Raw genomic sequence first — 14,693 nt, 5'->3', positions numbered from 1 at the left:
TGTTTATTATTTTAATATAATTGTTTAATATTTTAAATTAAAGTCAACATTGGTATTTACATTATTATCAATATGTAAAAATTGTTCATAGTACCCCAGATTTCACTGAGTGTAAGACAGCATTGATTGTAATATGAACCACTAAGAAAGAAAATAGGCTGCCAAACTCTTTTATTACTTAAATTTTTAATGTAAACTTATTGAAAGTGCTCTTATCTAGACACACATTTTTTATTATATATCAATCTTGCGCATACAGAAAAGAAAAATGTAAGCAAAATTAATTAAGTATTCTTAAACCTTCTTTGAATTCAGAGTTCATCTCTTCTGAATCACTTTCCTATTCAGAGTTGTCAGTGCTCATTTTTTGTGGTTTTGTTTGTTTGCTTGCTTGTTTTAGAGTATCATTTTTTGAGCCACTCAGGGTGTCAGTGATGCAGCAGTTCTTACAGAGTATTCCACTCTGGTCTCCAGAATTTTCTTCCAAGCTACTGACCCCATTCTGCAAGTATGGATGCTGGCACTTTCTTGATCTTGCCAGAAGGTGTCCACAGAAGGTTTTCTGACAAAGTAGGACTCATATTCCCTCCTCATTCAATCCTAAAATGGTTTGTGGACTGAAATGTTAATGGATTGCTGTTGTCGGGTCAGATCACCGGGAATAATGACCCACCTCACGCCCGCACAGGCAATGACAACTCCATCAGGAATGCAGCCTGGCTGACAGTGACTGTAAGATCCTTCCACAGAAAGACACGGCCTGATTTCAGGCTTGTTAAATGTAAAAACGTATATCTGAGAATCAATGAAATATGCCTCGTCTGATGAGGTTTCCTTTCTTGACCAACTTTATGTTTTTCCTGGACTGAATAATTGTCTTGATTTTCTACGTTTGCTTGTTTTACAATGTACCTATCACTAACTTTCCCCAAATGCCCAACAAGTGTTACAAATCCCTCGTAGCATCACTTGCTAACTATCCACACAAATGGTCCAGATAATGTTAGTTCCCATCCTCTTCCCTCTGCCCCAGTACGGACTGTTGCTCTTGAGGCCTCCTGCTTGCATATTAACCTGGAACTTACCTCCTCTCTTCTCCCGTTCACTAAATTTCATGTTTCCCTCTTTCTTGATTTACTTGTTTATTTTGGTGGAACACATCTCCAGTAACTTCCTAAGAAATGGAACACGGTAGATCAATGTTTAAAAATTCTTGGATGTCTGATCCACTCTATCTTCATACTTGATTGATAGTTTTGATAGAGAATTCTAGGTTGATCATAATTTTCACTCAGAATTTTAAAGGCATTTATGCCTCCACTGTCTTCTAGGTTCCATTGTTGCTGTTGAGCAGTCTGATGTCATTCTTATTCCCCATCCTTTGTAGGGGCCATTTTCTTTTCTTCTTTAGACTCTAGAAGCTTTAGGATCTTCTCTTTAATAGCAGAATCCTGAATTTCACACTGATGTGTCTTAGTGTAGGTCTGTTGGGAACCCAGTCAACCCTTTCAGAGAAGATGCACCCTCTGTTTTGGCAACCTTTCTTATGTTATTTTTGTCTTTAATTTCTTCCTCACCTTTTCCTCTGTTCTCCTTTTTGTAACTCTTATTCTTGATCCAACCCACTGTTGGCCCTTGTATATTGATCCTCTGGTTTTCTGATACTTCTCCCTATTTTTCATTTCTTGTTTTTTGGTTTTGTTCTAATTTCTGGGAGATTTTTCTTCAATTTATTTCTTCAATTCAACTTTTATTTCCCCAATCACATTTCTGATTTTTATATTTTTGTTTTCTTGTTTTTATTTTGGTAAAGAGTGACCCTGAGCTAACATCTATTGCCAATCTTTTTTTTTCTTTCTTCTTCTTCTCCTCCTAACCCCCCAGTACAGAGTTGAATATTCTAGTTGTGGGTCCTTCTAGTTGTGGCATGTGGGACACCACCTCACCATGGCTTGATGAGTGGTGCCATGTCGGCACCCAGGATCTGAACTGGTGAAACCCTGGGCCACTGAAGCAGAGTGTGTGAACTTAACTACTCAGCCATGGGGGTGGCCCCTGAATTTTGTATTTTTAATTTTTTTTTGAGGAAGATTAGCCCTGAGCTAACTGCTGCCAATCCTCCTCTTTTTGCTGAGGAAGACTGGCCCTGAGCTAAGATCCGTGCCCATCTTCCTCTATTTTATATGTGGGATGCCTACCACAGCATGGTGTGCCAAGCGGTGCCATGTCCGCACCCGGGATCTGAACCAGTGAACCCTGGGCTGCTGAAGTGGAATGTGCAAACTTAACCACTGTGCCACTGGGCCAGCTCCTATTGTTTTATAAATAAAAATATTTTTACATGTCAGAAGATACTAATCAGTTTTTTCTAAATAATTTTTTTAAATGTGTTCTTGTTTTTCTTGCATTGTCCCTGTTTCTTACAGCTTCTTTAATTCTGTTTGCTTGTTTGTTTTGGTCTTTCTCTTTCACTTTAGAGGGTTTCCTCAAATGTCTGGTGATTTTGGGCCATTTGTTCATGTTTTCTAAAAAATCACTAACCATTTTCTGCTGACCAGAACCAAGGAAGCTTGGAGAAATGGCTGATTCCAGGTCTGGGCAGCAAATGTACAAAGTGAGTCTGGAACATCTCCTCACACCAAATAGCAAGGATGCAATCAAAGACAAGGGCCATGTCAGAGGACCCAGGAGCCAACCTGAAGAGGCCTCCTACTGGCGAAAGACGGGATAGTCATGAAAGATAACTACAATGGACTGAAACTCATCAACAATGTTTAAGGCCATGAGTCTGTAATGATAATAATAATAAAAGAATAAAATTAATTGATCATCATTGACGGATACTCGCAAACCAGCTTATTATTTGAAAACTGGTGAATATATAAAGACAGAGTAGCCAACATTTATCCTGCCTTTCCTATATGACTGCATCACTGGGTAACCAGAGAATAGAAGAGAAGTTTCTTTTTGTAGTAGTCTAGCTAATATATTTTAACACCTAAGAATTAATAGATCTAGGAAACGATCATCAGCGGCTGCTAACATCAAAGAAAGTAGAGAAAATCAGACAGCATGTATCCCCTAAAGAGAGTACACAAGAATACCCATGAAATAATCTTCTCAGAATCTAAATTGAATAAAGTCTTTAGATATCACAATCAATTTACAGATGATACAGGGAATAGAAGAGCATTAAGTTATACCATCTAGATTGCAATCAGCAAAATCCAGACTGTGGGAAACTCTATAGGACAAACCACCAGGTTTCTTCAATAAATAAATTGCACAGAGAGAAAGAAAGAAAACATTGTTTAACAAAAGCTTAAGAGACTTATCAACAAATTGTAAAGTATGGTCCTTATTTGGATCCTGACTCAAACAACCAAAACTATTTAAAAATTTTATAGGACAATTGGGGAAACTTAAACATTGATTGGATATTTAGTGATACGAAATTGTTCATTTTGGGTTGTTTTTTTATATAAAAATAATCTTTATTATTTAGAAACGTACACTGAGATATTTATGATGGCAAGATATGTCTGAGATTTGCTTCAAAATGATCAAAGGCAGGGAAGTGGAGGATAGAGATAAAATATGATTGACCATGAGCTGGTAATTGTTAAGCTTTTAAGTTGCTGTTGAGAACACTGGGTTCATTGTACTATATTCTCTACTATTGTGTGTGTATGAAATTTTATGTGATAAAAAAGTGGTTTTGTTTGTTTGCTTGCTTTAAGAGTAAAGGACTAAACAGATAATTGGGAACTCCATGGGCAGGGTTTTTATAGACTGGTGGACTTCTTTTAGCGTGCCGGGGGGGTACCTTTATCATTGGGAGACCCCTCTATGTCATATTCTAGAAGTTTGGTCTCTGGAGCCATTGAGTTTCTCCAGCAAGAACTCCTCCAGTCTCCTGCCTGGGAGTAGGGCAGGGGGCATCCAGAAAGCAGACTTTCATTTGACCTCTTTGTTCTAGCCCCACATCCCATTAGTGCCCTTTACCTTTCCTGGAGCCCCCAAATTTGGAGCCTCACCAGCTGGGTCTCTGGAGAAAGGGTCTTAGTCTCCTTTGTTGGGGGAGGGGTAAGATGGAGGGAGAGAGTGCTGTGTGAGATGGAATAGGAGACCTGGCTTCCAACCCCACAATTTAGAGAATGTCAACCATTCCCCCCCTTTAGGCTTGAACCTCATCCTTACATTCCACAATGCCTGACACCAGAATTTCTGAGCCCTTCTGGGGAGCTGGCTCGCTTCTCTGCCTCATCTCCCTCTATAAACTGTTCTGCTCTGTAAGTCAGTTATGATTGCTCCATTCACTTTCTATCTCCCCAGAATGCCTTTAATCTCCTCTCCACTGACATCTCTTTTGTTCTCTCTGTCATTGTGGATCTGTACCTTTTAAAATGTACTCACTGTCCTTTTAGAGGGCTTTTGTGAAGGAGTAGAGATAGACATATATGATCAATCTGCCACACATAATGCTTTAAACTGGGACTGTCCCAGAAATTCCAGGATGGCGATCTCTAGCAACAGAGTGACTGCATGGTTGTCTGCTGTGGGAGAGAGCAGCCAGGAACTGGATAATCTCCTGTAGACTCAGCAACTCCCCTGGACACCAGAGACGACGGCTGAACATTAAAACATCTTCTGAGCTTTAAGTCTACCACTCAGCAGAGTTTAGATTTCAAACAACCCTAGAGTTGCCAGACTCTAGCTTAGAGAAGGTGGAGATAGTGAGAAGAGAGCTCAGGAATCAGCCTCACCGTCTGTCCCGGCCCAAACAAAGCACCATATGCGTCCTGATGCGTGTGTGCAGAACGGTCCCCATTTCTGCACTTGCAGGACATCTGGCAGCCCAAGATCATAAATCCATTGCAATTAGGCCTCCTGCCACATCATACCCTGGAACTGCTCTGGCAAGGGTTGCTCGTGAGGTCCTCACTGCTGAATCCAAGTCAGTGCATCACACAGCAGCCCTGGACACGGCTGGCCACTTGCCACCTTTTCTTTCCCAAACCAGTTTATTAAGTTTCACTAATAAATTCCCATGACAGATGAGCTCACTTGATTTCCCCTCCTTCTCCCCAGGCATGTGCAAGTGCATACACACGCACACACACACACTCTGCTGCTACCTGCATCTCCCCTCCCTTCAGTGCCTGGAGAACTGGGAGAGAGGCTGGGTATTTTGATTTTCCTTAAGGAATAGTAGTTCACATAAATTGTTTAACAGAGGTTAGGTACTTAGAAGTCCTTTTAATGGACACTGGTTTGCATAAACTGTTTGCTTTTAGACTTTTCTTTAAGGGATGATGTTAATTATTTAAACTATCAATAAAGCACTGCATTTTAAGTTTGGTTAAATCATACCCTGGGGCCACATCGGAGGATCAGTTGCCTGGAATGGAGAGTTACAACCCTGGTACCCCGGGCAGTACGGAGCTAATGGAAGCTGGGCTGGGGAGCCTTGCCCCTGCCTCCTCTTGTTGCAAAGTGGTGCAGCTCATTTTTAGTACTTGGTTGCCGTGAGACACTTGTGATAACAGATGCTGAAGACTGAAAGGTTGTGAGGGGAGACCCAAAGCCCCAATAGCGCAGTGGCGGGGCGCGTGCTGAAGCCGGGTTTTTACAGCCGAAAGTCAGGGCTTTCTCACTGGGTCAGACAACAGACCAGGTGACCAGAGGCCAAGGTCTGCTGCCAGCCTAGTCGAGGGGGTGCTGGATGGCCCACTCCAACTTCTCTCTCGTTCTCCCCTCTCTGTAGCCAGATGGTACCCACAATGGTGGGGACATGAACAGGAAATGTATTTATTTCTCTTAGTTCTGTCACTGAATCAAGTCTGAATTCCCGAGGTCAGGCCCCAAAGAGACACTCTGGGAAGGCACTGAAACCAGTTTCTGGTGCAACTGTGGCTGGTTTGCAGGGCCCTCCAGAGAAGCCCCTGAAGCTGAGACCCTGTCCCAAGGGCAAGTTAAGGGGCTCGCATAAGTTGACTGAGACCAGGTCAACACCGAGCTGGATGAACCAGATGCTGACTCATCATAAAGCCAGAGAGTTCTAACATCTAATAAGGTAGGAGACCCAACATCTGATAAGGGATGGGACCTAACATCTGATAAAGCGTAGGACCTAACATCTGATAAGAGATGGGATCCAACATCTGATAAAGTGTAGGATCTAACATCAGATAAGGTGTGGGACCTAACATCTGATAATGGATGGGACATAACATCTGATAAGGTGTGGGACCTAACATCTGATAAGGGATGGGACATAACATCTAATAAGGGATGGGACCCATACCTGCAGGCCAGCTCTCAGTGACACATGGGGAAGCCAAACCAGTTGGGCATCATCTACAGAAAAGGCCTCTTGACATCCTAGAGCAGCATTTGGCTGCGCATTAGAATCACTTGGGAGCTTCTAAAATCCCAGTGCCTGGCTGTACCCCAGACCAATTAAGTCAGAATCTGAGGATGTGACCTGGCATCAGCATTTTTTAGAGATCCCCTGGTGATTCTGGGCAAAGGAGATCTACTGCCTAGAGTCAGGCTAGCTCCATTCCCATCCTGAGTTATACTACCTAGCTGTGTGGGCCGGAAACCTAGATGGACCACTGCGGTCCAAGCCTTAGCTAAGCACGCTAGGGCTGCCAACTTCCCCAACTCCAGGGATCACCTTCATACAGAAGACAATGTGCCTGGTGCTCCCTGGAGCCGTGTGATGCTGTGACCCTGTGTGATTCTGCTGCCTGAAGATCTCCTTCCCTCTCTTCTCTCCATCCCTACTCCATGGCCTTAATTCATTCTGGCCATCACTCACCTGGACTATTGTAGCTGTCTCCTGCCTGGCTCCTCCACTAATCCATTCTCTGCACTGGGCCAGGTGATCTAAACACCACATCTGCTTATGACGCTTCTCTGCTTGAAACCCTTTAATGAGTCCCCATTGCCTTCAAAATAAAATATGGATGCCTCTGCTCAGCAATGGAGACCCTCTGTGATGTGCCCTCTCTCTCTTCCCAGGCCCCATTCCCTACACTTATCCTACTCAGACCCTGTGATTCCGCCGCACTGGGCCCCTCGGTGCTCCACACTATTTCACACCTCTATGTCTCCTCCTTAATTGCCTGGCAAACCTCCATCCTTCAAGCTCCAACCCAAGGGCAGCTCTCTGGGAAGCCGTTGCAGACCCTGCAGAGCCCAGTGGGTTCCTCCTGTCTCTGGGCCGCCACTGCACGCGCACGCACCTCTCCCTGTGTGCTTCCCGCAGCCCTCCCATTACTCTTGTGCATCTGTCTCTCTTTCCTTCCTTTGGACACTTTGCTGCTCCCAGAAAACCTTCATTTTCAGACCATGGGAACCTAACAAAAAGCCAACTGCCTGAGCTCAGGGCAGGACCCTGGATCCACTTCCTCCCACTCATTTTGATCTGTCTCTGCACTGGCTGCCCCCAGGCCCTGACCTGCTGGGTTTCGCATCTTGGCTTCATTTTCTGTGGATGCCACTTGGAAACTAGGCTCTGGATGGGCTGCTTATGACTGAACTGGCAGGCCACAGGATGCTGCCTCTGGGGACTTCCTCTGCCTTGCTCCAGCCCAGGCCCCAGGAACATGCCACACGGTTCCCATCCAGGAAAGGGAATCATTTGTGACCTCTTATATGCTTGCTCCTTGAGGCAAGGGACAGCCTGATTCACCTTTGGATCTCAAATGCCTAGTACCATGCCTAGGCCTTTAGCAGATATTCAATAAATGTTTCTTGGGTGGGAGGGTAGATGGATGGATGGGCAGGTTGGCTGGTAGGAGTATGGACAGAGGATAGATGGAGTGATAAATGGATGAATGGCATTTCCTTTCAATTTGACCTAGTTCCTCCCAGCCCCTCCTGTCCAACGGTCATGCCTTTTCTGCTCCCTATACCTCCTCTCTGCAACCAGCTGCAATGGCCCCTGGGGGTGTAGACCCAGGGGCAGCTAGAAGAAACCAGACCAGGATGTCACACCAGCTCACCAAGGATGTCTCCCCTTCCCCAACTGCCCTTTATAGTGAAACCCTGCACCAAACAGCCCAACACTAGACTAACTCCTCGAACGTTCTGTAATTAGGCCATATGATCACTCGTCATCTCTTCCTGGCTATGCAGGACTGTAAGCCCTGGAGGTCGGAGACTCTGCTTGTCTCACAGCCCCTCCACTCCCAGCTCAGTTCTGGTACACAGTCAGTGCTCATTGAATGCTTGATCACTGGGAGGCCAGCAAGCCTCCTAGACATGAGAACTGAGGCTCTCCCCTCAGTGAAGAAGACATGGCCTTCCTTTCTCTAGAATGTTCGGCCTCTGCAGAGATGGTTTGGCATCTGTTTCTCAATCTGGGATTAATGTTCTGGATCAAGGAGTCCCATGAAAATGCCTCCTAGAGCATTTAGGGAATTATGCTTGGGAAGTCCTCCTTGGAAGCAGATAATAAATCAATCAGCTCAGAGAAGACGCTGAGGCAGATGGGATCATGTCGCCCAGCTGAGAAAGGAACCAGGGACACCCTTTCCCTTGAGGCCCAAACTCAGAGACCCTCCTGTGGACTTAGAATGACCAGCTGTGCCAGTTCGCCCAGTACTGTCCCAGTTTTAGCATTGAAAGGCCTGCATCCTTGGACTCCTCGGTCCCAGGCAAATGGGGACAGTCGGTCACCCCGGCTCTGGTGCTCTTTTTCTCCTTCCTCAGCAGCTCCTCTGCACAATGCAGGAGCCCCAAGTGTGCCTCCATGTTTACGTGGCCACCCCCCTCACTTCCGACTATCTTCCCAGCAGTTACCTCGACAGCTGGTGTCGGTCCACGGCCAGTGAAAGAGCCTGGGGCTCCCGTTTCAACCCTAGGGGCTCAATTCGAATCTTGCCCTTTGTGCTGCCAGCCCTGGCTCCCAGATACCAGGGAAATTACAGGGAAGGGAAGGGAAACAAATGTACCTGGAGGAGGGAGACATTGGCAAGGCTGAGTCGGAAGAGGTAGTTCCTGTGAAAACAGAAACGGAAATGGTAAGTCAAGCTGGTTCTGCCAGGGGGTCCCCAGGAAGCAGCTTCCTGGCAGCTGTCTCACGGGTGCCACGACTCGGTGCCGACGGCAGAGGGCCTACAGGGGCCGGCCCCCAGGGGGCGCTTTACCTCCACTAGCTCATTAATCCTAACAGCAACCCAGGCGTGGAGAAAGAAAACTCCATTTTACAGGTGAGGAAACAGGTTGGGTAAATGGCCCAAGTCACAGAGACAGTAAGTGAAGGAGTTGAGATTAAAAGCCAGACTTGTCAACTCCGGGAGCCCAGGAGTCTCTGCTCCCTGGCCCTCCTGGCAGGCCCGGGGAGGAACCCTCAGCACCTTTCCCAGCCATGGAGCCCATTTCTGTTCAACTTAAAGCCTCATGGAGCTCTCGCAGGAACCCAGACGGGCCATCTTCCTCTGCCCCTCACCTACCAGCTTGAGCCACTTTCCTCCTCAAACAGGCCAGCCGTCCCTCCAGGTTCCACGCCCACGGCCCCTGGAGTCCCGTCTGCTTCCTCATCTCCTGCAGTCCCTCCGGTAATCAGCGACCCTGGATCTGACCTTTCCACAGCCACCTTCCTGAACCACCCTCTCTCCTCTTGTCCAAAGTGCCCCTCTGCCACCTCACGATTCCTCTCTCCTGCTGCCCAGCCAGCACAGGGCTGCCAGACTCATCTTCCTCAAACATCATTTTCATCCTCTTGGCCTGATGCTCAAAAACCATAAATAAGGACACTTATGTCCACACAAAAACCTGTGCACAGATGTTTATAGCAGCTTTATTCGTAATTGCCAAAACTTGGAAGCAACCAAGATGTCCTTCGGTAGGTGAGTGGATAAATAAACTGTGGCACATCCAGACAATGGAATATTGGATAGGAATAAAAAGGAATAAAATAAAGAGGAATGAGCTATCAAGCCATGAAAAGACATGGAAGAAACTTAAACACATATTACTAAGTGAAAGAAGCCAATCTGAAAAGACTATATATATATATATGTCAAATTATGTGACATTCTGGAAAAGGCAAAACTATGGACAGAGTAAAAGAATCAGTGGTTGCCCGGGGTTGGGGCAGGAGAGGGAGGGGTGAATAGGCCGAGCGCAGAGGAATTTCAAGGCACTGAAATTATTCTGTATGATAATGTAATGGTGGATGCATGTCATTATACGTTTACCCAAACCCATAGAATGTACACCAACAAGAGTGAAGCCTATTGGAAACTACAGACTGGGTGATAATGATGTGTCAATGCAGGTTCATCAGTTGTCACAAATGTACCACCCAGGCGGGGGATGTTGATGGTGGGGAGGCTGTGCATGTGTGGGGGCAAAGGCTATATGAGAAATCTCTGTACCTTCCCATCAAGTTTGCTGTGAACCTAAAACTGCTCTAAAAATAAAGTCAATTAAAAAAAACAAACTTAAATAATAATAATGATGATGATGATGATACTACTATGAATATCGGCCACTCACAGTGTCAGGCAATGCTGACATTGCTTTGCCTGGACTCTGGAGCCACGAGGCCACTATGCCTGGGCTTGGAGGGTGGCAGAACCACCAAGTCAGGGCGCCACACGAAAATGACTGCAGGTTCACAGAGTAGACTCTGCTAGAGACCAGGAGAATTACAGCTCAGCCACCTGCTGGGGCCTTCTGAGAGCCTCAGTGTCTGCATCTGTGAAATGGAGAAACCAGTGCCTGTCTTGTTTCACAGGGCCACGGAGACAGGGGAACTCTGTGGGGCACGTTAAGAGGCTCTATTAATATCAAGCAGACCTAAAGTCTTGGTTTTCCCTAAGAATTTTCTTTCCTTATTACATCTTCTTTTGGCCATTCCTCTTTTGGCTCCTGAAGTTTTTGGGAATAATTGCTTTAGAAAGTTCTGGCCTACCTCAGCTGTGCTGAGACAAGAAAGGCCGGGACAGCTTGGGGAGTGGGCCAGAAAGAGGAGGGGCCCCGCGGGATGAATCCAGGCCTGAAGGAGACCCCTGGGGCAGAGACTTCTCTTTCCCAGCTCTGGCTCCAGGCCCAGGCCCCACTTAGCTTCTTTGCTCCTAGGGCTGGGTGGCCTCACCGATGACCTTGGCTCCAGGCCTCTGCTGTCCCTCCCCAGCCCCCTGCCCTGCCCTGCCCCTCCCTAGGTCTCTCACAGGGCTTCCCCACCCCCACCCTCCTGGCCTGGGGACAGATGGGCTCTGGTTCATACTCTAGCCTCTGCCCCAGCTGTCTGCTCAGGTAACACAGGCGTCTGCTCACAGCTTTAAAAAATTAGGGGAAACATTGCATCATTTTATTCATTTTTATCCCATCGAAAACCATTCATCACAACACTGCAGTCTATTCTTCTGGGAGATGAGAACAGAGAGAGATCTCTGTAGCCTGACCCGCCCTAAAGCCCTTATGGAACAGGGCAGGGTATAAATGAATAACAAATTTCCCTAGCCTGAATTCCAGAGGCCCAGGGGGGTCGGAGGGAAGAGGGGCGGGAAACGTCAGGCAGAAGAGAAGAGGGGAGGAAAGTGACCTAGAGAAAGCGGGAGAAGAAAGAAGCAGAGGACCCACTTCATTTGCTGTCGGGGTGTAAGGGACCAAGTCCATGATGACTGTCCCCCTATTCTGGGGGCAGAGCCAGGCTCAAGGATCCAGGAAAAGCTGTGCCTCCCCCTATGTGGGGGGAAGGAGCGGATGGGAAAGAGCAGTGTGACCACAGGCAGGCAACTTAATCCTTCTGAGCCTCACCTTCCTGGCCCACTCAATGAGGACAATCACAGAATCCACTTCCTGAGTTGCTGTGAAGACTGGATGGTTTATTCCATGCCTGATGGACTACATGTTTAGATGCTTTACTACAATGTGGTATATAAAAGAATGCCTGACATGTGGCAGGCGCAGAATGAAGGACAGCTTTCAAAATGCTTCCACAAGCTTCAGAGCGAAGCATCAGGAGTTTAAAAAGTGCGTGTGTGAAGCTGGTGGAATCTGAATAAGTGAGAAGGATTGCGTCAATGTCAGCTTCCTGATTGCAATGTTGTGCTATCGTTATGCAGGATGTTACCATTGGGGAAAGCTGGGCGAAGGGTATACGGATTGGATCTCTCTGTATTATTTCTGACAACTGCACGGAAAGCTCCGATTATCTCCAAATAAAAAGTAAAACAATTATTCTGTTGGCTGGGAAAATAAAGTCCATACTCTTGCATACTTGCCTATGTACAGATTCCCTCTGGGAGGACACACAAACTCACTACAGGGCGTGACTCCAGGGAGGGGTCCTGCTTGGTGTGGGAGGGGTTGCGGGGGGCCCTTTTTTTCACTGTCTACTCTTTTGTACCTTCTGAATGTTCTACCATAACACATCTCACTGATGCAAAATAATTTGTTAATTTCAAAAGAAAAAAGAAAAAGAATGCATTCAGCCCCAGCATCATAAGAGCCCTGTGAGGCCCAGACTTTACAGATGAGGAAACTGAGGGTCCAAGGTCAAGATCACCCAGGACAAGATGCAGACCATCTCGTCCTAGTCCAGAGCTCTGTCTTTGACTTGCTTCCCTTTCCTACAGCAAATGAGGGGGTGGGGACACTCCGGAGAGCCCAGAGGTCAGGGATGGTCAGCTACATAGTGTAGCCTGGAGGTGCCCAACCCAGTGCCTCCCCCACCCCCAGACCCGCTGACTCAGGACCTCTAGGGGGAGAGCTTCTGCAAAACCAGTGTAGCTGGCGCTGATAACATGGACTGGCAGAAAAACTCTAGCTCTGGGGTTAGGAGGCCTGGGGTCTAGTCCCCATACTCTGTTGTCATCTTGCTATGAGTTCTTCAGAAGGTCACCTTCCCCTCTCTGTCCCCTGCCTCTTCATGTTTAAATTGAGGGAGGTGGATTAGACCAGCGATTCTAAACCTCAGAGTGCACGGAGCTCACCTGGAGGACTTGCTAAAACGCATGCAGGTCGCAGGCCCCATTCCCAGAGTTTCTGACCGGCAAGTCTGGGGTGGAGCTCGAGAACTGCATTTCAAACAAGTTCCCAGGTGCTGCTGGTGCTGCTGGTGCTGCAGTGGACCATCTCTGAGCTCCCTTCCCCACCAGAACTGGTCTAGGATTTTGTGAGAACTGTCTCCTACTACCCTGCCCCATAGAGTTTCCACAAGTCCTCCCTAGAGCATATTATCCTGTGAATCCCAGACCAGGACAGTGGCGTAACCGAGGTCAGGCAACAGGGAAGTGAGGCCCTTCACAAATGAAGCCCAAATCCTGTGTCCCGCGTCCCAGGTGCAGGTGGCCAGCTGGCCAGCAGGGGGCTCCAGGGCACCTTCTCTGCGCCGAGCTCCTGGGGAGCACGCCAACCAGGCAGGTCCTGGCCAGCAGGCTTTCCTGCTCTCAGTAACCGCCAGCCACTGAGGGATGTGGCTTGCTGAGATCCGGAGGTCTAGAGGTCACTTCCCACCTCCACTTCCCCCAAAATGCTTCCTTCTGTGAGGGACAGACAGGGCTTGGCAGAGAGGAACAGAGCCCAGGGTGAGGGCCTACCCACGGTGGACTCATCCTAGCCACTCAATTCGAAGCACCCTCACTCCTGGCCCCAACCTTCCAGCACCTCATTACCTGGCTCCCACGATGAGCTGGTTCCTGGAGGGATCCAGAGCGAGCTGGGAGAAATCTCGGGCTCCAGGGTAGGTGAAGTTAGAGATCCATGGCTTCAGATCTGTGGAAGGAGAGACAGCCGCTTGGTTACTTTTGGGCCAGGGGCTCCCAGCTGCCCCAGCATCAGACCCAAGAATGGAAGGGCTGCAGTCAGGGTGAAGTCACGGACCAGCGAGGCAGGTGGGCACCACCTGCCCACCTCTGTGAGTAGTCAGCCGGGGGACACAGGGAGTGAGGCTGTTGTCACTGTTCCTGCTACGTTCCCTACCTCAGAGAAGGGCCCCACCCACCCCCTAGCTGCCCAAAGGGAAACCTGTAATCATCGTTGACTCTCCCAGACCCCGCCAGCCACATCAAACACACTGGCAAATCCTGTCTGTTCTGCCTCCAAATTGTTTCTGAAGTCAATCCATCTCGCCCTCTGCGCCCCAGCCCCCAGCCAAGCCGTCATCATCGCTTGCCTGGACTGGTGCCAAGAGCATCCTAACTGGCCTGGCTTCCACTCCTGCTCCTCCAGTCCGCTTTCCACAAGGCAACCAGAGCGATCTTTCTAAAATGCAAATCTGGTTATGTCACTTTCCAACTCAGAACCCTAAAATAGCTCCCAGTTGCCCCCAGGAAAAGTCTCAACTCCTGTGAAGTCCTTCGGGTTCTGGCCCCACTGTCCTCCCAAGTCGAATGCCTGGCACATTAATTATTTAGTGATCCACCGAAAGACTGATGCTTCATCTTTACATTCCCCCTCAAACTGTCCACCCCCGCCACACTAAATTAGAACACTGTGCACTTCTCCAGACCTATCCCACAGGAGCCTGCAAACCTTTGCACTTCTGTTCTCCCTTGAACGAACGGCTCCTGGTCACCCCCATCCCCGCCCCGCCTCCTCCAAGAAGCCTTCCCTGACTCCGCCAAGCCAGGGGGTGGGGCTCCCACAGACTTCTGCTTTACTACCATCAAAGCCCCCATCTTGCTGGGTGTCTCGCTCGGTAGTTTGCCCTGGGGGACCGGGAAGAT

At 48.0% G+C, this 14,693-nt stretch overlaps 1 protein-coding gene across 5 annotated transcripts in view; it reads right to left on the bottom strand.

Annotated features, from left to right (window-relative positions):
• Positions 1–14,693, bottom strand: part of SEMA5B (semaphorin 5B) — a 116,515-nt gene that overhangs the window by 21,329 nt on the left and 80,493 nt on the right. For all 5 annotated transcript variants that reach the window (XM_070242725.1, XM_014732849.3, XM_005601925.4 and 2 more), the window contains exons 3-4: positions 13,641–13,740; positions 8,967–9,012 (exon numbers count right to left, since the gene is read on the bottom strand). In XM_070242725.1, the coding sequence (XP_070098826.1) occupies positions 8,967–9,012; positions 13,641–13,740 (146 nt within the window). The remainder of the gene's footprint in view (positions 1–8,966; positions 9,013–13,640; positions 13,741–14,693) is intronic.

Source organism: Equus caballus, chromosome 19 (assembly GCF_041296265.1).
Source record: "Equus caballus isolate H_3958 breed thoroughbred chromosome 19, TB-T2T, whole genome shotgun sequence".
In the NCBI taxonomy this organism is placed as follows: domain Eukaryota; kingdom Metazoa; phylum Chordata; class Mammalia; order Perissodactyla; family Equidae; genus Equus; species Equus caballus.
The sequence above is the reverse complement of the archived record's forward strand: the minus strand, read 5'-3'. Positions and strand labels throughout refer to the sequence as shown.